Raw genomic sequence first — 25,120 nt, 5'->3', positions numbered from 1 at the left:
AAGCCATTGGAGAAGAGGAAGGATTTCATATCTGAGGCGATGATGGATTCCATCACCTTGCTGATGATTGGGAGAAGGCTGATTGGTCTGTAGTTATAGGGATCTGTTTTTGCACCTTTTTTATGCAGGGCAGTGATGTTAGCAGATTTCCAAACAGATGGCAGATGACCTTGGGCAAATGAGAGGGTGAATAGAACAGAGAGAGGGTGAGCAAGAGCAGAAGAGCAGGCTTTGAGGACACGTGGGCTGATGCCGTCTGGACCGGTTGCAGAATCTGACTCGAGGTTTGAAAGCAAGCTCTCCACCTTGTCAGGAGAAAATGACACAGAGTCCAGGGACAGTTGGGTGCGACTGGGTAAAGTGGGTAGAGATAGTGATGGGTTTAGGACACAAGATTTAGCTTTATCACGTGTGGAATCAGCAGTGTGGCCATTTGAGGTAAGGGAGGGGATGGAGGAGGAACATACACCAGAAACAGATTTGATTAAACGCCACCAGGATTTTGAGGAGGGAGAGAGGTTTGAGAGTTCAGACTTGAGATGAGAAAGATGTTGTTTTCTGGCTCTCCTGAGGGTAGATACACACTTGTTCCGAGCTTTGTGGAAAGAACTGAGATTGCCCTCAGTTGGGTTTGCTTTCCATGAGGCAAAGACAAGTTGTTTCAGGACAACTGCCTCGCCACATGCTTCAGTAAACCAAGGGCGGGAAGAAGGGTAGGACAACAGAACACGAGAGGGGATAAATCTGTGCATGAGGGAGAGCAAGTTTCTTTGAAAGAATTCCCAGGATGAGTTGATGTTTGAGAAAGTAGTGATAGGAGACCAGTCTGTAAGTTTGACGGCTGCTCGGAGACCCTGCCAGTCGGCTTGAGTGAAATGCCAGACTCGACGGCGGTGAGGTGGTTCTCTGATAACAGCCAGAGAGATGTCCACTTTAACAAGGACGTGGTCAGAAGAACCAATTGGAGCGAAGGAAGAGCAGCAGATATTGTCAGGGAAATTTGTCAAAATCAGATCCAGAAGAGATGGAGTACCATTGGTTGAGATCCGGGTCGGGAAGTTGACCGATTGAGTCAGTCCCAATGAGTCGCAGAAAGCTTTTGCTGAGGTGCCATGACAGGTGAGAAAGGTACCCACACCAAGCCAACTGGCGTGATGACAATTGAAGTCACCACATAAGAGGAAGAGAGAGTTCGGATGAGAAGATAGAAGTTGGTCCATGTTTTCGGATAGTTGGGTGTAAATAGTCATCACTGTTCGGTGGACGGTACAGTACACATATAAACATGAGGTGGGAGTGGAGGGGAAGCCGAAGCCAGAGGTATTCCTGGGGGTGTGGGGGAGTAAGAGCAGTGCATGGAGAGTGAGGAATAGAGTCTTTGATGAAGTGGGCAACTCTGCTGCCAGAATGAGGCTCAGGTCTGTCATACTTGAGGAGGAAGTAACCAGGGAGAGATACTAAGGAGTCAGAGATGTCTTGAAGGAGGAAAATTTCTGTTAAGCAGATTGTCTGGTTTGTCAGTGGCAAGCTGTATGGAAAGATTCTTCAGGTTTGAGGTCCCCACTGTTGAGGAAGAGGTCAGGGAAGATGCTTTTTGCACAGTGGAGGGGGAGGGTAAGACGAAGGAGGATGGGGGGAGGTCAGGAGAGTTGTTGAAAAAGTGTGGGGGGGTTGCAGAAGAGCGAGGGGAAAGGGCCGGATGAGGAGGAGAAAAAGGAAAGGCTCGGTGGTGATGGGATGAGGCACAGTGAAGAATAATAATAGAGGGGGGCAGAGGGCAGTTTAAGATTGGAGGAGGTGAAGTGATGAGATGGAAGAGAGAGGGCAGGGGAAGGATGCAACTTTGGGGATGTGAGGGAGAGCAACTTTGAGAAGGGGGAGTGAGGGGGGAGATTGGAGGAAGAAGGGTGAGAGGGGAGAGTTGAGGGAGAAGGGTGAGGGGTGATTTTTGAGAAAGGTGAGAGAGAATCGTGGAGGGGGAAGAATGTGAAGGTTGCTTTGAGAGGGAGGGAAGGCGATGACAGCAGGCACAGCCAAGGGGCAGTCGGGTGAGTGGAGAGGTTGGGAGAGAGAGGAAGGATGAGACTTGGTAGTGGTACAGTGAAGAAGGGAGCGGGTAGGGGTAGGTAAAATATTTGATGGGTTGTGAAGAGGGGTTAGGTGTGATTTGAGGAAAGTAGGAGCATGTTTGAGATGTTGAGGAGTGTACTGATTAAGAGAGTGAGATATCTGTTTGGTTAGAATGGAGCCCACAGATGTTAGAACACCACACACTTTGGGACAACAGAGGAGGAGCTGATACTGAAGCAGAAGAGTAGCCTGGTGTTGGCTCAGTGGTTAGAGTGGTGGAGTGGGATCCTCGGGTCCTGAGTTCAAGCCCCGTCGGCCACTGAATTAATACACCAGGGGGTTGACTCAGCCTGTCATCCTTCCGAGGTCGGCGAAATGAGTACCAGTTCCAGTGTGTGTACTGGTAGAGGGGCACTGCATCAGCTGCGACAGTCGCGCTTCAAGAAATGATAGCTACCCCTGCAGCTAAGCTGCCATACGACCACCTCCAAGCACAAGACAGTGAAGTGGTGCCAAGAGTGGAGGTAAGATGATGGGTAAGGAGAGGGCACAGCAGGTGAAGTTAGGAGGAGGTAGATTTGAGGTGGTGGAGTGAATTGGCACTGAAGTTGGAAAAATAGGGATGATTGATGGAACACGAACATGCATTGCAAACTGGGATTTTTTTTTTTAATTTTCAAGTCAAGAGATGCGATTAGAGACATTACGTGATGGACACAATAAAGGTGAATTAAGAGAATGGAGAAAAGAAACGTCGTGACAGTGGAAATTTTTATAGATACGGGATGAAGGAAAGATCGAATTGAAAAGTCTTTCGAAGAAGGAGAAGAAGAAGAAGAAGAAGAAGAAGAAGAAGAGTGAATTATGACACAATACAGAGGACCACACGTGTGAAAGAGGAAGTTGAAACATTTTGATACCTTTTTTTTTTGTTTGTTTTTGTTTTGATGAAGATTAGGAAAAGGAACGGTTGAAGAAAAAAATTGTGAAGGTGTATGGTGAATGTGGATCGGCTGAAGTGGAAGGAAGAAGTCGGAACAGCAAGTCATGTCGTTATGTGGGGAATCGGGTAAGGAGGGAAAAGTTTTTTATTTTTTATTTTTGTTTTTTTGTTTTTTTTTTAAGACAGGAAACTGCGGATATAGTTGGGAGGGATAGGAGGAGGGTGGAGGGACAAGTGGAGAAAATATGAACTGGTGGTAAAAAAGAGAAAAAACAAATGCACGTAGACGGGAAGACAGGTAGGCCTCAGGGAAACCCTCTCTGACAAGACCGACAAAAACTCACCAAATAGCACAAATTTTGAAGGAAAACCAAACAAGGAATGCACAGTAAACAGTTAAAACGTGACCAACAAAGACCGGAGACTTATCTTTGAGAAAGTCGACAGAAACCCCTGAGAGAACCAACCTTCGCCTCGAAAACTGGAACTGGAAGTGAAAACCCGGAAGCGAAAAACTGGAACCGTTACTTATTTGGTCCGTAATGGGGGCTTATGGATTTGGTCCTGATTTTTTGTGTCCATGCATGCGTCCGCAACCATATCTCGGACATGTATGGACCGATTTGATTCGTACTGGGCACAAAGACAACACATGATGATATGCAGATGCACATCGTTTAGTTTCGCGATGCGATCAAAGATGGCCGACTGGTGGCCTTTTTAGTTTTTTTTTTTTAAACCTGATGTTGAACGCATCCTCAAACCATTTCTCAGACGTGCATTTACCGGCGTTGGTCAAACTTGGCACATAGATAACAAATGATGGCTTACATATGTACGTCAGGTTTTTTTTGGAGATCAGATTCAAGATGGCCGACTGGCGGTCATTTTGTTACTGAATTACATCCCCAACCATCTCTCAGAAGTGCATGGTCCGATTATGTTCAAACTTTGCACAAGCATAGTGCATGCTGGCATACATGTGCACCTCATTTTATTTTGCGATTGATCAAAGATGGTGGACTGGTGGCCATGTTATGTGTAATAAATATGGGCTAGCCCTTTAACTCTGTACAGCAAAATTACGAAAACAACGGGGGCTATGACATTTTATGTCTGTTTCTTGTTCGTCCAAGTCTCCGTCTGTTTTGTCCACCTCTGCTGTTGGTGTTACTCCCTTTGCTCAGTTGTTGCTTTTGTTTTGTTACATCCTGATATGTTCAGTGTTCTTCCTCTGCCACGAGCCTTGACCTTGTACACTAAAAAATAAAAAAGGACCAGGCCGGGGTTTGAATTACTAACCTTCCAGACTCAAAGTAGACACTCTAACCATTAGGTCGCTGTCTGTTTACTTCTTAAGTTATAAGTATTCAATATAAATTGTGCTTAAATTTTTTATTCACTTTTTTTTGTAGTTGTGTATGAAAAAATTAAATAATTGCTGTGTGAATTTTTTAGAATAAAAGATATTAATCTCTTGTAAATGGTAAGTGCTGCAGTTCACTGTTGTTGACATTGTTCACCCTTTGTTTTTTTTTAGGTCAGCTCGCTGACCTAATATAACCGTTTGATGTCCTAAGATCTGTCTCTGTCTGTCTGTCTGGTTGTCCATCCATCCGTCTGTCAACCATTTTTATTTTTCTGTCTCCTCCTCGACGTCTCGTCCGATTGAGTTCGAACTTGCCATGATGATAATACGAGTTGCTCTCTATAGATCGGCTGAGCCCTTTTTCGCATTTTCGTCTCGGGGTCAAGGTTACAGTGTCATCAAGTGCAAAATGACCGATTGGTCGAATGGCCTGTAAGGAAGCATCGGACGGCTATAATGCAAAATGGGTTTCATTGGGATTATTAAGAAGATTTAATTTGAACAATTTAATTTCTTGTTACCTCTGTCGTCTGGCCCTATTTATTGGGCAACACGAGGTCCGCTGACTTCAACACGGCTTCGCGCGGTTATTTTAAGTTCAATTTAAATTCTGTTTTCACTTTCCTTAGTCGCTAATGTTGATTAACACTCGGTTGCATCAAGTTTTGTATCCGAGCTGACCGTCAAACCCGCTCGGGTGTATTTTTTATTTCAATTTTTTTGAGCACTAATTAGATGATCCCCAAATAAAATTCAATAAATCCTCAAATATCGTGGTGTTTGACCAATTGTGGGCAATCTATTGTGTTCTGATTAAATTTTGACCAATTGCAGTTTTTGAGCTGAGATTAATCATTGTTTGCATCCCCGTGTACGATTATCTCCTATCATGAGCCTTTTCTTTCTCGTCCACTGCTTTTAATGGCGCCAAAAGGGAAAGCGACGGACAAAGTTAGTTGCTCCAAACGGCAGAGAAAGGTTATGACGTTGGGCGAAAAGATGGAGGTGTTAGATCGGTTTGCTCGAGGTGAAAGTGCGGCATCTGTGAACCATTTTGGGATCAATGAATCAACTGTGTGGTATATCCATAAAAGTGAGTAAAATATCCATGCAAGTGTTTCCGCCAGTGCTCTGAAAAGCGCAAACATCTCATTCCAGTCCCCTGATCCTCATAGTGAAAGGATGGAGAAAGCGCTTGATGTTTGGATCGAGGTCCAAACACAGAAAAAAGTCCCTTTGAGTGGACTGGTGATACGGGAGAAATCATTGCAGATTTACCAACGTTTCTATGAGGCACCCGGGGCCGAAGGTTCCAGTTAAACTACGGCTACCCACAAGTTCCATGCCAGCATATGTTGGTTTGAGAAATTCAAAAGAAGATTTGGCCTTCATCATGTCACATGAGTCAGGGAAGCAACATCGGCAGGCCATGGTGCTGCGAAAAACTACCCACCGCAGCTCATGGAACTATTCGAGACAAAGGGATTTATGCCGGAGAAGGTTTTTAACGCGGACGAGATGGGATTATTCTGGTAGAAGATGCCATCTGATATCTTCCTGTCTAAGCAGAAAATATCTTCTCCAGGATTCAACGTAAGGTGGTTTAGGATCGTCTTACCGTGCTCCTATGTGGCAACACTGCAGGCGACTTCATCATAAGGCTAATGCTGCTCTTCCGATTGTTAAATCAGGCTGCTTCCTCCCCCTTTCCCCTCCCCACTCAAGCAGTATCATCCCGAGCTAAGTCTTGCGCTTTCTATTTACAGCAGAGTACGGTAGGAGTATGTTATATTCTTGCTCTCACCCACCTTGCTGTTTTGTAAAAATCACCTTGCTGTTTTGGAATTAATTAAAAGGTAAAAGTCTTGGGTTTTTATCCCCCGCCGCGTGGCGGAAGGGGGATATTGTCGTCCGTCCGTCGTCCGTCCAGCTGGCCGGGCGTCAACATTTATAGCTGTGAGTGTGATAACACATAAACTGTTCGCCATATCGATTTTAAATTTGGGTCACACATGTACCACCTGAAAAGGAAGAACCCTATTGATTTTGGGCGTGTCCGGATCCAAGATGGCCGACTGGGGCGGCCATCTTAAAAAAAATGTTTTTTGTAATAAATGGAAAACCGCTTATCTGATTTCAATTATTTTTCAATGGCGGGGGATTCCCCATCTCTGATGGTATATTTTTTATTATTTCCACCACCAAAGGTGAAGGAGGTTATATTTTCACCCCTCTGTTTGTTTTGTCTGTTTGTCTGTGTGCAGGATATCTCAAAATTGTGGACGGATCTGGATGAAATCTGGTGGGCAGGTTGGGTGTGTGATAAGGGCAAATTGATTAGATTTTGGTGAAGATCCAGGCCTGGATCCCACTACTAATTTTTTTTTTTAAGTGATTCTTCACCTTTGAGAGATGGAGCCAAAAATTATATATAACACAATATCTCAAAAAGTTGTGGACGGATTCAGACGAAACTTGGTGGAAACGTTGGGTGTGTGACAAGGAAGAATTTATTCAATTTTGTTGAAGATTCGAATCTAGATCCAGCTTCGATAATATTTTGAAGTGATTCTTCACCATTGAGAGATGGGGCCAAAAACAATTATGTAGCATAATATTTCAAAGATGTATTGGGGCCCAATATGTTCTCGTGGATCAGACATTATGCATTATGCACTCTCCCGAGTGCCCTTCTAGTTACCTCCACCACCGAAGGTGAAGGAGGTTTTGCTTTCACCCCTTTCTCTCTGTTTGTTTGTCTGTGTGCAGGATATCTCAAAAAGTTGTGTTCAGTGAATCGTCACCATTGAGAGATAGTGTGAAACTAATATATAGCACGATACCTCAAAAAGTTGTGGATGGATTCGAACAAAACTTGAAGGACAGGTTGGGTGTGTGAAAAGGACGAATTGATTCAATTTTGTTGAAGATCCGAATCCAGATCGGGATACGACAATTATTTAATTTTTAAAGTGGTTGAGACGTGGCTGTAAACGATATATGTATATATTTATTTATTTTATTTACGTGTTCATTTTCATGTTAACATGCTTTATACATATTTTACATGTTTATTTCATTTGTGATGTGTTGATTTCTGACTGCCGCCGACCTTACTCTTTATATTCTCGAAGCCCATGAACCGATCCCCCCTTTTCCCATTGGCCGTTGGTTTTTATTATCGCAGTTTTAACTATTGCAGCATTTTCCAGGAACGTAACCCCCACGATATTTGAGGTTTACTGGATACATTCTGTTGTTAGGGTGACAAGTTGAAAATGGCCTCTCAATTCATCTGTACTCATTTGATACTTGCTGATGGATCGAATGGTGGAGACAATTTTGTAGAATTTTGGTCCCTCTAACATTTATTGTGTTTTTGAATTGGGGATCCTTTATGAGAATTGAGGACATAAATTTTATGGAAAAAAAATCTCAGAATTTCACTCCTTTGTCCACTTCTCTCACTTCTCTCACTTCACCTTCTTCTCATCTCCTCCAAGAAAATGTAGATAATATGCAATGGAGGAATTGCAATCGGATTATATTGGCTGTCGCATTATTTTCCGGATACAGCAATAGTTTTCACAGCGAGGGAGAGCAATTTCATGAAGGAACATTCGTCTTTTTTAAAAAAATTTTTGGTCTCAATGAAAAAACCAATCGTTTATTGAAGGAAAGGTGGTTTGCTGTTGCACAGAGTGCAGGTGCGCTTGTGATGTCTGGAAAACCACGTTCAGAGCAGGAAAAGGCTGAGGCAGTGACTGAGATCCTTACGATGCATAAACGTGAACAGATGGAGAAGCAGCAGAGGCTGCGGTTGATTGGATCCAGGTATGCGTTCAACTGTTTGCCCATCTATAAAGAAGACCAAATGGCAACCATATGTAAAAATAACTGCTTTGTGTCGAGATCTCGTCTTTTGAGATCTTTGCTTTGCAAAAAGGTGCGTATGCGATATTACGACCTCATTAAATCATGAAGAGAAAGTCTCATCACATGAATTTTGGTGAATTGATGCCAAAAATATATAAATGCTGGTTTGCATTAATTTATTTATTTTTGCGATTATTTCATTGAAATTTTTCCCTCGGATTGTTCTTTTTAATGACATCGCATTATATGGAGTAGCCATAAAGTGGGGGGTGGGGAGGGGGGGGCTCAGTTTTGTTAGTGTTTGTATTTTTCGAGAAGTTCCTCAAATATGCATCTTATGTTTGGTACTTCTTGCTCATGCACAGACGTACAGATAGACTGCTAATTGATGCGTTTCTGTTCCACTACAATGGGAGTGTATATCAAGTGACTGTACAATGTCGTGCCTGTCCTCCAGGCATTCTCGATTTGGTGGTACCTTCAGGGTGCAAGGACTGAAGTCTGTCTCTGATGAAGATATGGTCTACCATCTACCATTGCAAAAGGTCTGCTTATGGACATTTTATGCTTACCTCTTTCTCTCCTAGGTAAACCTTTGACTCATCAATCTGTAACTCTGGAGTGGTTACTACTTATTACATCAGTCTTTGGAAAGATTTTGGGGATGATCGAACCTATTACCATCTTTTTTCTTTTGTAAATGCGACTCATCATTTGGTGTTCAAAATTGGGCGATTGAGAAATCAATTTGTTGAACATTCTGCTTTTATAGCTTACCTGTTCGAAGAACAGAGAGCTATAGCGATACCCCCGGCGTGAGCGTCAGCGTCAGTGTGAGCGTCAGTGTGAGCGTCAGTGTGAGTGTGAAAATGTTAAAGTTTTTGGTGCAAGTTGTTTCCTTTCTAATGTTTTTATCTACCACACTATTTTTTACTGATTACAATATACAAATACATATATTGCTTTAAAATTATTTGGATCAGACTTCACTGCAATGCTTTATAAAAAATATTATTAGACTCATCTTTTAACCAGAGTTGGTGTCAAAGCCACCCAATGCTCGCCTGTTTATACATTTATCGTTTTTAAAAGACTCGTCTAATAATTAATATTTTTTATAAAGCATTGCAGTGAAGTCTGATCCAAATAATTTCAAAGCAATATATGTATTTGTATATTGTAATTAGTAACAAGAGCGCAAGTGAGCACAATATACGCCCGAACAAGAAGGTATATACAGAATTGTGCTACTACGTGGAAAACAGCATCGGGTTGCCATGGCAACCACTTTAGATGACGAACGTAAATCACGACACACCGTCTCCACAGTCTGAACCTATGTACCAAATATGAAACGTGAAAGTTTAAAACTTTGGGAGTTACAGTGCGGACAGGAACGGATGGATGGATGACACATAATACGCCCCGATATATATATATATATATATATATATATATATATATATATATATATATATATATATATATATATATATATATATATATATATATATATATATATATATATATATATATATCGGGCGTATAAAAAATAGTGTGGTAGATGAAAACATTAGAAAGGAAAAAATAACTTGCACCAAAAATTTTAACATTTTCACGCTCACGCTCACACTAACGCCGGGGGTATCGCTATAGCTCTCTGTTCTTCGAACATGCGAGCTAAAAACGATAAATGTATAAACAGGCGAGCATTGGGTGGCTTTGACACCAACTCTCTGGTTTATTTTTCCCATCTTCCTGAAGATACTTTCAGCCAGATTCATTTTGGGTGTTTTTGTATGAATAAGCAGAGTACCCACCCACCCTCCAGGCAAATTTGTTCCAGGTGTGCAACACGTTTTTCTTACACATCTCTATATTTGGGCAGTTTATAGGCAACAGACCACTGCCTCAATCGCTCCCGAAAATAAAAAAAAATAACCTGGGTTATGTACATGAAGCAAAATTGTGGTTACATAACTTGGATCATTCCAATTGCACCCCTCTCAAGGAATAAAACGATGAAATCAAACACAACTTGCACATACACAACTTCTGGGTGCCCTCATCAATCCCTGGAGGTTTCAACTTCCAAGGTGAAACCCTTTCAGAGGAATCGATGATGCATATATACATGCGACATCGCTCCATTATTTATATATATATATATATATATATATATATATATATATATATATATATATATATATATATATATATATATGATCACTTTTATTATACATTCAAAATTCGCAAAAGTTCACGAATGACCAAAAGTATGTGGACACACCTAATTAGTGGATTTGGCTCGTTCAGCCACACCCATTGCTGACAGGTGTATAAAATCAAGCATACAGCCATGCAATCTCCATAGCCAAACATTTGCATAAGAATGGGCCGAACTGAAGAGCTCAGTGACTTTTAACGTGGCACTGTCATTGGATGCCACCTTTCCAACAAGTCAGTTCGTCAAATTTCTGCCCTGCTGGAGCTGCCCCGGTCAGCTGTAAGTGCTGCTATTGTGAAGTGGAAACATCCAGGAGCCACGCCAATTCAGCCGTGAAGTGGTAGGCCACACAAGCTCACAGAATGGGACCGCCGAGTGCTGAAGTGTGAAGCGCAGAAAAATCATCTGTTGGTTGCAACACTCACTACCAAGTTCCAAACTGACTGGAAGCAACGTCAGCACAAACTGTTCATTGAGGGTTTCATGAGATGGGTTTCCATGGCTGATCATCCGCACACAAGCCTAGGATCACCATGCACAATGCCAAGCTTTACACTGGAGTGGTGTAAAGCTCACCGCCATTTGACTCTAGAGCAGTGGAACGCGTTCTCTGGAGTGATAAATCGCGCTTCACCTTCTGGTCGTCCGACGGATGAATCTGGGTTTGGTGGATGCCAGGAGAACGCTTCCTGCCCGAATACATAATTCCAACTGTAAAGTTTGGTGGAGGGGGAATAATGGTCTGGGGTTGTTTTTCATGTTTCGGGCTCGGTCCCCTAGTTCCAGTGAAGGGAAATCTTAACGTGACAGCATGCAATGATGTTCTAGATGAATCTGTGCTTCCAAGTTTGTGGCAACAGTTTTGGGAAGGCCCTTTCCTGTTTCAGCATGACGATGCCCCCGTGCACAAAGCTCGGTCCATGCGGAAATGGCTTGTTGAGATTGGTGTGGAAGAACTTGACTGGCTTGCACAGAGCCCTGACCTCAATCCCATCGAACACCTTTGGGATGAATTGGAACGCCGACTGCGAGCCAAACCGAATCGCCCAACATCAGTGCCCGACCTCACTAATGTTCTTGTGTCTGAATGGAAGCAAACCCCGCAGCAATGTTCCAACATCGAGTGGAAAGCCTTCCCAGAAGAATGGAGGCTGTTTTAGCAGCAAAGTGGGGGACCAACTCCATATTAATGCCCATGATTTTGGAATGAGATGTTGGATTAGCAGGCGTCCACATACTTTTGGCCATGTTGTGTATATATTGTGTTTGTATTTATTAGTATATATTTTGCCTGTGTGGGTGCGTAGTATCCCCAAATCAACCCCTCCACCCCCCCCCTCCTCCGTCCACCTCCCCCAATATTTTTGTTTGACTTATTTTATGTCAGTCTTCCATGTTTTGAATATTTACCTTGATGTCTTATTAGAACGATAGGTTTTTATCAACAGGTGTATTAATTGACACAGGTGTATTAATTGCTTTGGGGAGCAACGTTCAGTTGACATTTCGGGCATTAGCCCTTTATCGGATCAAATAATCCTTTTTTTATTTCGCTCCTTTTATTTTCTATCGTCATTTTTGCTCCTTTTCCCCCCTCTCATTGGACCCTTCAATTCCATACCTCAATAACCAATGCCACCACGTTGCATCGCCACTCAAACGAAAGACGTTGTGCACCTTTGCATGTGACATTACAGATTTTCACGTGAACTCCTGTCAATGCAAAGTAAAATATCTGAAATCTGTGTTGCAGCATATATTCACCTTCCCTCTATACGTTTTTCTTAATGTGGTTGAACGGAAGGAGTAGATTTTGAGAGAAAAACGGTGCTCTCTGAGCATCTGCCATTTTCTCCTCCAAATCATCTGGAGAACACCCCCCCTCCCTCCACCTCCCTCCACCTCCCAGGACTCAATTAACCTCCAACTTGTGGACTGTGTACCTGATTGGGTAAGTCTTGCGACTGAATTACCCACTCTTGGCCATTCAAAGTGAAATCTCAAAGTAACTTCATGGCTGGCCTTCCCGATATCGATTGTCATTTACATTTGGTATAAAGAGACCTATTGAGAACTCGAGTGCCATACATAAAGCTTAAAGTTTCTTATGTCCAACACCTAATTCTCTTTTATTTTAATGCAGTTTGAGAGCTACAACCACGATGTGGGAAAACAAGTGAAAAGGCGTCCACGGCGAAAGCAGCTTGCGCAAGAGGTGCAACTTCAGAGGCGCTCCGCTCTTGGGGTCCGACTTTTCCTGCAAGAGTTCTGCCATGAATTCCTGGAAAACTGTTACAATCGGATCATGTACACCGTGAAGGTATCGACTGTAGATGCATCATTTTGCTTTTTATGCCTCTGCAGTCGAAGGTGCCGGAGGCATGTTTTGGGATGTCTGTCCGGCTATGCTTCCGTACATGCGTGCACAGCAGATTTTCCATTTCCACAATAACACTTGAACTGCTGATGGGATTCTGACCAAACTTGGAACAAACTTGACCAAACTTGAACCAAACTTGGATTCTGACCAAACTTGGTATGAACTACAGTCGTGGCTAAAAATATTGGCACCCTTGCACTTTTTTTTTCAAACTAACAATTTTTTTTTTTAAAAATAAGTTTAAATTGACAAAAGTATTTGGTCTTCACAATTCATTGTTTCACTGTTAATATAACAGAACCTTTGTTTTTGATTCAGAACTTAACATATCCTTTTAAAATACAATTTAAAAGAAAATATAAAGCAAAGGTATTGCCAAAATTGTTGACACTCCAGATTATCTATTTGGTATCACAGCCTTTGGAAAAAATAACTGCAGTCAAGCGCATCCTGTAGCCATGAATGAGCTTCCTACACGTCTCTTCTGGCAGTTTGACCCTCTTCTTGTGCAAACTGCTTCATTTTCCTCCAGATTTGAAGCGTGCCTTCTTCCAATTGCTGTTTTCAGATCTCCCCACAGGTGTTCAATGGGATTTAGATCTGGACTCATTGCTGGCCACTTCAGAACGGTCCAGCGTTTTGTCTTGAACCATTCCTGGGTGCTTTTTGAAGTGTGTTTGGGGTCATTGTCTTGCTGCAAGACCCATGACCTTTGACAGAGACCCAGTTTTCTGACACTGGGTTGAACATTGTGCTCCAAAATGCCTCGGCGATCTCCTGATCTCCTGATTTCATGATGCCATGCACACATTCAAAGCAACCGGTGCCAGAGGCAGCACAGCAACCCCAAAACATCATTGAACCTCCTCCATATTTGACTGTTGGGAAGTTGTTCCTTTCTTTGAAGGCTTCATTTTGTTCTTTATATACATAGAGATGATGTGCTTTACCAAACGGCTCTAATTTGGTCTCATTTGTCCACAGCACATTCTCCCAGAAGGATTTAGGCTTGTTCAGGTGTGTTTTGGCAAGCTCCAGTCGGGCTTTCTTTGTTTCTGTCTCAGCAGTGGGGTCCTCCTGGGTCTCCTACCATCGAACCCCCTTTCATCAAGTTGGTGAGCCTAGTGTTGGCTCAGTGGTTAGGGTAGCAGCTTGGGATCCTAGGGTCCTGAGTTCAAGCCCCGTCGGCCACTGAATTAATACACCAGGGGGTTGACTCAGCCTGTCATCCTTCCGAGGTCGGCGAAATGAGTACCAGTTCCAGTTTGTGTACTGGTAGAGGGGCACTGCATCAGCGACAGTCACGCTTCAATAAATGATAGCTACCCCAGCAGCAAAGCTGCCATACGACCACCACCACCATCAAGTTGGCGACAGATGGTGCGAGTTGAAACTGGCGTACCTTGTGTCTGAAGGTCAGCTTGAATGTGTTTGGCAGTTGATCGAGGTGCTTTCTCCATCATTTGAACAATCCTTCGCTGCAATCTTCGATCAAGTTCTCTCTTGCTGCCACGTCCAGAGAGGTTGGCTACAGTGTCATGGGCCTTAAACTTCCTGATAACATTGTGTATGGTGGACACAGGAACATCAAGGTCTCTGGAGATGGACTTGTAGCCTTGTGGTTGTCCATGTTTGGCTACAATATTGTGTCTGACCTCCTCAGACAATTCTCTGTTTTTCTTTCTTTTGTCCATGCTCATTGTGGTACACAGTGACACAAAACAGCAGAATGACTCCTTTTCTGTCTTCATACTGGTTGAATGAGTGACTTTTTATATTGCAGGCACCAACAACTCACCATAGGTGAGTTCAATTCCAGAGTAAAGGAGAATCACCTGCTTGAAATCTAATCATTTCTCACAACTTCTGAAAGGTGCCAATAATATTGTCCAGGCCATTTTAGGATTTCTGTTTGGAATATGATAAGATTTTTGTAAATTTTTCAGCTATTTTTGTTTTGTTCCACTGAAAACCAAATACATACGTATGTGGATACCAAAATATTTTTTTAATTTCAACAATTTTCTGGAAGAAATGGTGCATTATTTTTAAAAAGTGTAAGAGTGCCAATATCTTTGGCCACGACAGTGTGAATCAAAGATGGACTGATTATATTTTTGGTTCAACAGATCAAAGGTCATGTGACCTTTAATTGAAAGTCTTTGTTACCACAATCACTTGTGAACCACGAAAGGGATTTCAATCAAACTTGGCACGAATATGGACTTCTTTCGTGTGCAACGCAAGGCATGGAGTCGCATCATGGCTGAAGGCACGGTTGTGCTGCTGATGCAGTGCCTTCTGTAGGTCAGGGTAAGAATTTGGAATATGGTCAAGGTACCGGCAATAGCTTGCCTTCTCTTTGCGAAGGATACAGTGGGAACTGTATCCTTCGTTCATACCAGGATTTAGTTCTATGCTTTTGAGCACCGTTGCTATGGACGCCACTGTTGCCTTGCAACGGGACTGAAATTTTTGAAAAAAATCCGAAAAATATTTTTATATATATATATTTTTTTCGAAAATCAAAAATCGGCTTCCGTGCTTTTATGCACACTATAATCAACCTCTTTGTCAAAAATTTTCAGCCCGATCCGTCAAAAACTGTATGACAAGTATGCAATTATGTAGCGATCACCCATGTCGCCTACCGGCTTGTTTTCTCGTTAGTATATCTTCTAGATTAAAAAGCAATTAAGTAATCTTCAAAGGTTAAATCAACAACATGACTTTTTGAAAACATTTCATGCTTCTTGCAAATATCTGTTTGGTGAACAATTATGTGGACAGTAAATTAAACATGAAAATGCTGTCGACATTCCATGTAAACACGGGATGTTATGGAGACAAAAATACGAAGTGCATAGAAAGGGGTTAGTTACCCAGCCACAAATTTTAATACTCCTCAATTCTGATCTCCCAACAGCGAAATCAAATCACCGATGGTAACAAGTAAAACACGATCATAAAAACTAGAGGGGGAGCACTCGGGAGACTGCAAAACCTCCGCCGCCAATACTGCTGGGTCACTAAAGTGAACCTTGTATCTTATTCATTAAATATGATGTCAAAGAGCTGACAGTTATAGTTCTTTTCTCCAACACTTTTTTTTTGGGGGGGGGGGGTGTTGGAAATCACTTAAAACATGTAGATGCAAAAAAAAAAATTTTCTCGAACTTTTTTTTGGGGGGGGGGGGGTTGGAATTCACTTAAAACATGTAGAAATGCAAAAAATAAAAAAATTTTCTCTAATAATTTTTTTTTTTGGGGGTCCAAAAACAAAGTCCAAAATCTAATGGCATGATCCTTGGACCATACCTAACCCCCCCACCAAGTTTCGTTTAAATCCGTCGAGGAGTTTTTCCGTAATACTGTTCACAAACAAATAACCAAGCCAAAAGGTGACCACGTATGACTTCTTTTAAGGTCACACTGAGGTGAACAGAGCTGCTATCCACCAGGAGCGACTCCTTGAGGAATATCTGCCGACAAGAGATTCCGATGAGAATCGTTCTACAGAGTAACCACGGAAAATATGCGTTTGCCTCATAACGTCACCAAATGACGTCATAATGTCTCAAGCTTGACATATCTAGAAAGCACTCATCGAGGTGTTCAATTTGAGGTACTACACTATATGGTTCCTAAAACTTGAAAATTTGACCTTGGGGTCAAATATGTTTGAACCTCAGGTGCTAACCATGAAGGTCAAGGCCAATCGCCACCAAAAACTAATCAGCTGAGCACCAGACCATATACTACATTCCCATAAAGTTTGGAGATGATTCGATTAAAATTACTCAAAAAATAAGGGTTTCGGCGACCTCCATGATTTACCGCAAAGTGACCTTGACCTTTGACCTTGACCTTGACCTTTATGTGTGCTCAAGGGTATTGTAATAATACTACGATATGTGTACCCACAAGAGTTTCCGATGAGAAATGTGCTCCACAGAGTGATATAAAGGTGAAAAATCCAATGATGACAGACAGACAAACAAAAAAAAAACTTACCAAGTAACAGATCTTGCAAAAACGAAGTTTTGGCAAGATAACAAACAAACAAACAGAAAGGGGTGAAAACAGTAACCTCCGATCTTTGATGGCGGAGGTTAACCAGTAACAAATACGTACCAGGTTAAAAAAAAAACCAATTGATTCCATTTAATTAATTGCACACAAACACGTTAGTGGATCTTGGGATATTATCCACAACAATGCGTAACAAACAGTGTGTGAGGTTACCAATCGCCGGACGGTTAATGTTCTGCAGTTCTTGAGGAAAATCCAAGGTCTGTGAAAACCAACGACAATCCTCAAATGTCACCAAAGGTGGATGTTGATGAAAGGAATCCACAAAATGTCCACAACAGCAGAACACAAACCACAGGAAGTTCACAAGAGAGACAACCTCACTCCATGGCCTGTGGTTAAGCCCTCAGGGTAACCGTCTGTATAAAGGCACTGACACCATAAACTACAAAGGCTCTAACGTCACCACTGGCAAGGTTCAGCATGGGAGAGATGACAGAGTAATAACGTCACCACTGGCAAGGCAAGCCGCAAAACAACGGAAGGTACGGATGGTGAAAGAGAGAGAGAGACAGTGGTTGCAGCTGGATAACACCATGACATTCCTCTGAGGTGTGTCCCAGATTCTTGCAACCTGTTTTCCACGGCTTCCTTGCACTGATCAATCCATCTACTTTCGGGTCTGCCATTTTCCAGTCTTTACAATGGACCACATGAGACTCCCTTTCTTCTGTGTTTGAGGGTGACATCTCGCTTTAAGCAAAGATAACAATGGGATGACGAAATTGTCCGTTCGGTGAAACGCTGAACTACCACCGTAGTATTCACCACCAGTTCACTGTACTTGTTTTATTCACAGGACTATATTCCTCAATCCATCGTCACAATCCACTGTTACCACGTCCTTCCTTTCCGAGTCGAGGTTGAACACCCGGGCCTGACTTCTCTTTTCAACGTCTCTCTCCCCCTCAGGGGAAAATTGTATCTTTGTAAATCCAGGTCAGGTGACCTCGCTCACGTGGCTGCTGATACCAAATGGTCAGCCTATCACCATTAACCACAAACAAGTTTATAACAAGCTCTTTTTTTTCTCTTTGCATTTGAACCTGAATTTCAGTACGAAGCACAAAAGTAAGTGCGCAGCTTGAGCATTCATAGTCGGCCACGAGTATAGTTTTCATTTATTAAACTCTGAAAGATTGGCTTTTGGGGCTTAAATATTCTGGGTCAACACAAACTATACTTCGTCCTACTTTTCCAGGTGTAAAATATCCAAAAACGATTTCATATGGAAATAGCTTATGAGGTGGCATTCAAGAAAGAAGGGCGGCTTTGTAGAAGGCACATAGATTTGAATTTAATGAGGGTCAGACCGTTCGGCAAAAACCCTCATGTGAAGAACTTTACAAAAGTATGCTGTTGTTTTTATGCCTCTAGAGAACGAAGTTGCCGGAGGCATTATGTTTTCAGGTTGTCCGTCCATGATCGGTTTTCGTTACTGCAATAACGTAAGAATGCTGAAGGGGGTCCAAGTCAAACTTGGTACAAGTAAGTATTATGATTGAAAGATTAACTGATTAGATTTTGGGGCCAAGAGGTCAAAGGTCTTGTGAACCAGCGATTGGATTTTGACCAAACTTGATACGAGTATGTATAATGATATAAAGTTGAATTGATTATATTTTTGGGTGAAGAGGTTAATGTCAGGTGAAAATGTGATACTTGAGAACAGCTGAAGGGATTTAAATCAAACTTGGTACAAATATGTGTAATGATTTAATGATGTGGGCAGAGGCATATCGGGTGACGTCGAAGAGTGCCTTTCTCGTTATTTTTAAATTGCCATCAGATTGTGTGGTTTTGTGCAGTTTGGAAGCGGGAGGCTTTGTAAAGGGGGTCATGGATTCTCCTTCTCAACAGAATTCACTGCTGAGGGAGCAGGCACAAGAGCATGATGAAACTTATTATCTGTGGTCGCTCGCTTTCTTCATGGAGTTCAACCGTGTTGTGGGATTCCGACCTGAACTGGTGTCGGAGACTGTTCAAGTTCGCTCGTTTCATTATGTGGAACGTTGTCTGATGAACTGTTATGAAATGATGCTCACGGCCAAAAAAGAGGAAGTGGCATGGGCACGTCGGTATGTATACATCTTCGAGAACCTAAGTGAGAAGTTTATACACCACATCCGACGAACCAAAACGATCGCTGTTTTTTTTTTCTTTTCTTTTTTTTCAATCTTTGTGTGAATCTGTAGAGATGCATTGAAGGACCATATGATTGTGCTGGAGACTAGAAAGACGGATTCAACCAATATATATATATATATATATATATATATATATATATATATATATATATATATATATATATATATATATATATATATATATATATATATATATATATATATATGTATGTATGAAGACCACAAGGAGAAAACCAGAGATGTCATTTTTTTTATAAATTTCAGGGTTATTGCACCTGCCAATAGTTGGCAACATAAGGTTTCCTCTCACAATATTACTTTAACAAATAACCAAGGGTGTCACATAATTTATATGGTGTAAAGTTTAGCCGTGCAATGAAAAAACAAGTGTTGTCAAAGCTGAACAAGTAGAAACCCAGAGTTGTCAGTACTTTACTCCTGGTTATCTCCCTTTCATTCATGTTAACTGTTCCACCGTAATATTCAGAGTTGAGAAACTAAAAAATGAAAGGTTGTAAAACTTTCACAGCATAAACTCTGAGCACAACAATGGCCTATTTGGTGATATCATGGGCTCCGTAGTTGGTTCATATTGTGGTTCAAGCCTGGTCAAACCTTCATTGTGACTTTTATGGGACCCACTTTTATGGGCTTAATGGTAAGCGCGTCTGAGTACCCTTCCTCATTCGATGTACCCACCGCCCAATCAACCTGCTTAGGTATATGAGGGAGTCACATGAGGTGACTTCGGCTATTGCGGGGGTGGTTTATCCTTGGTTTCCTCCCGGTTTTCCATAATATTAAGTAGTACGGAGTAAGAAATGGAGAATCCGTCGTCATATAAGCGAAATACCCTTGAGTATGGCGTTGAACACCAATCAAACAAAAAAACAATGACCGTTTAATGTTGAAAAAAATAATCTGTGATCACCAAAGTCATGTAATGTATGCTAATAACCAACAAGCATGAATTTGCAACACATCCTGGGTTAAAATTTCATGGCAATTATTAAACAAGAGAATAACCAGTGATGTCAGTTTGCAACATTCATTCGTTCTTTGCTCTTGAATTAAATAACACAGAAGCTTGGCAAATGCTGCATGCTTAATTCGATCGGCCAATGATCACTCTTCCTTTTACTGGAAAATAAATTTATATGACAGTTATTAAACAGTCCACCAAAGTCTTGAAACTTTGTTTTTCAGTTTCTTCAAAATTGACTTATCCTATCCTGACATCTCTGGTTTTCCCCTTGTAGTCTTCATATATATGTGTATGTATATATATATATATATATATATATATATATATATATATATATATATATATATATATATATATATATATATATATATATATATATATATATACAGGGTGCCCCAAAATAATATACAGCTTTTCATCTGCAAAAAGGATGGTCATAACATATATTTTAAAAATAAGATATATGGCTGGATAGAAAGCTGAAAGGTTGAAGTTTGTTGTACCAATGTCAAAGTTTTCACCAAAATTTAAATTTTGGTATAGAATCGTCGTTTTCTTTGAGACCACATGTTCGACGTCGGCTCCACGTTGTCCGATCACTGACTGCAAACGTGTTGTCATGTTCTCCATCACTTTGGGAAACGTTTCCTGAGGAATGTTCTGGATTTCTCGGTGGATGTTTTCCTTCAGCTGATCAAGGGTCTGAGGCCGAGGGTTTCCATAGATCCTGTCCTTGAGATACCCCCACAAGAAGAAGTCTGGAAGAGTAAGGTCAGGGGAATACGGTGGCCACTCAACCAATTTGCACAGTCTTGTCGTTTGTGTTTCTGTTGATCAGTAAGCACCGTTTCCGTTTGAATTTTGTATGGAAAGGCATGAATGTCTTGGTGAAGGATCCTCTGAACGGTGCTCTTATGAATGTTTGTCTCAGCAGAAAGTCGTCGAATCGATTTTTTTCGACTGTGAACGACCGCCTGTCTCACCATTTCCACATTTTCTTCACTATGACCTGTCCTCTTCTGACCACTGTGACCCTTGTGAAGGTCACACATGGTTCCCACATTGGTAAACTTTGCGATGGTGCACTTTGTTGTCCGAAAGTTTGGTGCATGGAGCAAGTGGATACCGAAATGTCTCGAGTGAAGACGTTGCACCTGTATGACACTTTTCGTCTGGTGCCAAAGTTCAACAAGTATCGTCTGTTGTTGTACGGTCAGTCTTGGCATTTTTCTGGCGCTTGCGTGGTATCAAAATAAACTTCAGGGTCTCTGCAACAAGGAATGAAGCATTAGTGACAAAATTACTGCTTTTTTAGGATCAAACGAAGCATTTTAAAAGTTGTATGTTTGGGGGACACCATTTTATATATATATATATATATATATATATATATATATATATATATATATATATATATATATATATATATATATATATATATATATAGACACCAATCCATAACGGATGTACGAGGTCTTGTTGAATAGTAATGCCTCCTATTCTTTTTCTCCAAAACAGGTCAAGATATTCAAATGAAACAAAGTCTGCACATTAGCTCTTCCCACCACTGGGTGAGAAGGTTTGTGTTTCTGACGCTCGATGTCTTCGTACTACATTTGTTAAGATGCTAGAGGGCAGCATGACATTGTCAGTGCTGTGAAGTGCTGATGATGAGAGTTGGGATGGATGACTGGACATGAGAGTTGGGTGCACCATTACGATCCTGAGAATAACAGAGCTCAATGGGGTACCGCCAGGTGACCAGCCCTGACTTGGCTACGACAGATTTTCATCTTTTCCAAGCTTCAGGAACAACTTTGTGGAGAACATTGTTCTGATGATGATGATGATGTGAAGTCAGCAGTATGCTCACCTCCATCGGGACGGCATCACAAAAATACCTGTTGAGAAATATGTTTGCATCATGGTAGAATGAAGATTGATGTTAGTGTCTGCCTTTATTTCATTCGACTATCTTTACCTATTTTGGAGAAAAAGAATGGGAGAAATTACTTTTGAACACATCGTGATGCGGTGAAATAATATCGGATTAAATATTATTCCTCCAAAATGATTATCCCTTGTGCAGGACGAGATTAATCCTTTGCCAACCACGTCAGGGCCATCTCACATTCTGTGCTGTATTTGGCAGTATGCATCTTGCGCTCAAGGCGTACCAGGAGTTGATCATGACATTGAGCGTGATGGATAGATCTCCCAACGAGAAGGTGCGAGAAAGTGCCAACGTAATAAAGAGTAAGTTTGCGTTGATCGATTTTGGTGGAGTATTCTATGTAAATGAAGTTTTGCTTCCAAAGCGTTTCAGATTAGCAAGCGTGTGGGCCCCAGGACCACTTTTTGTTGTCTTGTTTTTAGCTCACCTGAAACGTCGTTCCGGGGAGCTTATGAGATGGCACGTCGTCAGTCAGTCAGTCAGTCAGTCTGTCTGTCTGTCTGTCCATCCATCCTTCAGTCCGTAAACACTTGCAACTTCTTCTTTGAAACTGCTGATGAGATTGTGACCAAATTTGGCTTAAATTATATTTAGAATGATGCAACTTAACTTTGTTCATGGCATTAAAAAAATCGGGATCCAAGTGGGTCTACTGGTGGTCAAAGTGGGTCCAGATTTGACCCTCCCAAAATAGGTATTTGCTTTTTCCTCAGAAACAACACAAACAATTTCAATGAAACTTGACCACCACCTCCGTCACCCGTGATGTACCAAAGTTTGTTCACGACATTAAAGAAAAAAAAATTGGGCCCAGAACATTGATACATTTGGCTGATTCCATCCCACGTTGACCTCCTCCTCAGTATCATTATTCTACCAGGTAGGCACCGACAGGTATTGCCCCTATTTTTAGCTCAGCTGGATCTTAGGCGAGCTTATGTGATTGAGCATTGTCTGGAGGTGAGCGAGTCTGACTGACTGACTCACAGACTGTCAGTCCATAAGCACTTCAGTTATTATTGCTTGAACCAAACACATGATTTTGATGAAACTTAACCACAAACTTCATGTCTGATGCCTTATGAAGGTGTATTGACAGCATCAAAATCTGCACTAATTGAGGGGGTTTATGGGGGTATGGTGTTTTTTTTTTTTTGAACGCCCCCCCCTCCCTCCAAAAAAAAGGTATTTGCTCTCTTCTCTGACACTATATGCACAATTTTGATGAAACTTTACCACAACCTTCCATCCATCCATCGGGAGCATACTGTGTGCAGAGCGTTGGTGCTGCATAAGAAGTCTCCTTGGCTGTTGGGTGCAATCCTGGACAGGTCGCCACTCCGACACAGGATACCAGCAAGCTGGCACTCATTTTTGCCGACTTCGAAAGGATGACAGGCAGAGTCAACCCCACCTGGTATTAATTCAACAGTCGAGGGGGATTTGAACTCTGGATCCCAGGATCCTAAGCCCACCACCCAAACCGTTAAGCCAACACCAGGCATATGACCACAACATTCATCACCCGTGATGTACCAAAATTTGTTCATGGCATAAAAATAAATCACGTGCTAAGGGGGTCTGCTGGGGGTTTGAGTAACTGTTGCTCCTGATCCAGGTGAGCTCCAGGATGTGCGGTCCTATTTTTTTTTTTTTTTTTAATTGATGTTTGAATTGTAAGAACACTAAACGAGTCCTGCAAGGGTGTGTCAAAATCACTTGTGAGGAGTCGACAACAGTGCACCTCGCCGTGCACAGCCAATCAGTGTGTCTCGACTTGTTGCCAAGCTATGCTCAGCATAGGCACCCTTGCTTTGAGCATATAATATTGGTGTCGATGATCAAAGTTTTTGTCGAAATCGTTTTCCTTTTTATGCCTCTGCTGATGAAATCGCTGAAGGCATAATGTTTTTGTGTTGTCCGTCCGTACGTCCCTCTGTCCGTCCATGCTAATTTTCTCTGCAACTGCTAATCTGATTGGCACAAAATTTTTACCACATGTGTGATGACTCGTGTGGGATTATTTAATGATAATTATGACATCATAGGTCACATGGTGTGGCAGTCACAGCTATGTTGGAAAAAAGCAAAAACTTTGGACCTCTGTATCTCCAAAACCACCCCGTCGAAAAAATTGAAACTTGGCACGTGTGAAGTACTCCCCATGGGAAATAAGTGATGAGGTGAAAGGTGGCTTCGTGATGACATCATGTTTGAATATTTCAAATAGTTTATCCGAGCAGTGTAAAAAAAATTTAAGTCTTCGATTGCTAAATTGTATCGCGGGAAAAAAATTGATGATGTCATCGACCACGTGGTTTCGGCAGCGTTTTTATTTATTATTATTATTATTATTACTTTTTTTAAACATAAAAACCTTGGTAAACCATCCTCTCTGAAACGGCTGAACAGATTGAGGCAAAACTTTACAGGTGTGATCGCCTGTCCGTGAGGAAGAAAAAAACATTCTCCACCTATGTCGTCATCGGTCACGTGGTGTGGCAGCTATGACTTCTAAAGAATAAAACTTTTAAAAATCTTCTCCAGAACGGCTTGACAGAACGAGTGAAAACTTCACCCATATGTTCCCCAAACTTTGGGAATACCAGGGTGTTCACGAATAATAAAATAGGTCACATGGTCTGGCAGCTATATTGGATTGAATGAAAATCTTGAAAAATCGGACGTTCCGCACTTGATCCTGTCGTGATCTGCACACTTATCGGTAGTACTCATTTTTTTTTTTCTGAATATCCATTGTTGCGATTGTAATATAAATGTAAGAAAGAGCATCGTCACCTCCACCAGTGACTCTTTTGATGCTTTGACTGGTTTTGCTAAATTGTGGATGCAATCATCCACAGGCAACATATTCTACGTCATGGAGTACCGCGAGCTCTTTGTGACGCTCTTTCGTAAGTACGACGAGACGAAGCAGCCCTTGTCATTTCTGCGTGACCTCATGGAGACGGCACACGTCTTCTTCAAGATGCTGGAAAAGCTCTGCAACCGACACGGAAAGATGTGTGTCCAGGCAAGTGTGTTCAATGTACGCAAATACCTTCACAAGCAAAATA

General features: G+C 41.7%; 1 protein-coding gene across 4 annotated transcripts in view; it reads left to right on the top strand.

Moving 5' to 3' along the window:
- Window positions 1–25,120, top strand: part of TIMELESS (timeless circadian regulator) — a 105,133-nt gene that overhangs the window by 67,748 nt on the left and 12,265 nt on the right. For all 4 annotated transcript variants that reach the window (XM_085869302.1, XM_085869300.1, XM_085869303.1 and 1 more), the window contains exons 8-13: window positions 8,083–8,216; window positions 8,716–8,803; window positions 12,629–12,805; window positions 18,818–19,035; window positions 22,242–22,345; window positions 24,908–25,077. In XM_085869302.1, the coding sequence (XP_085725428.1) occupies window positions 8,083–8,216; window positions 8,716–8,803; window positions 12,629–12,805; window positions 18,818–19,035; window positions 22,242–22,345; window positions 24,908–25,077 (891 nt within the window). The remainder of the gene's footprint in view (window positions 1–8,082; window positions 8,217–8,715; window positions 8,804–12,628; window positions 12,806–18,817; window positions 19,036–22,241; window positions 22,346–24,907; window positions 25,078–25,120) is intronic.

This window comes from Eptatretus burgeri, chromosome 2 (assembly GCF_056783735.1).
Source record: "Eptatretus burgeri isolate ZD-2024b chromosome 2, Ebu_testis_v1, whole genome shotgun sequence".
Classification (NCBI taxonomy): Eukaryota; Metazoa; Chordata; class Myxini; order Myxiniformes; family Myxinidae; genus Eptatretus; species Eptatretus burgeri.
This window is presented reverse-complemented; position numbering and strand designations above follow the sequence as displayed.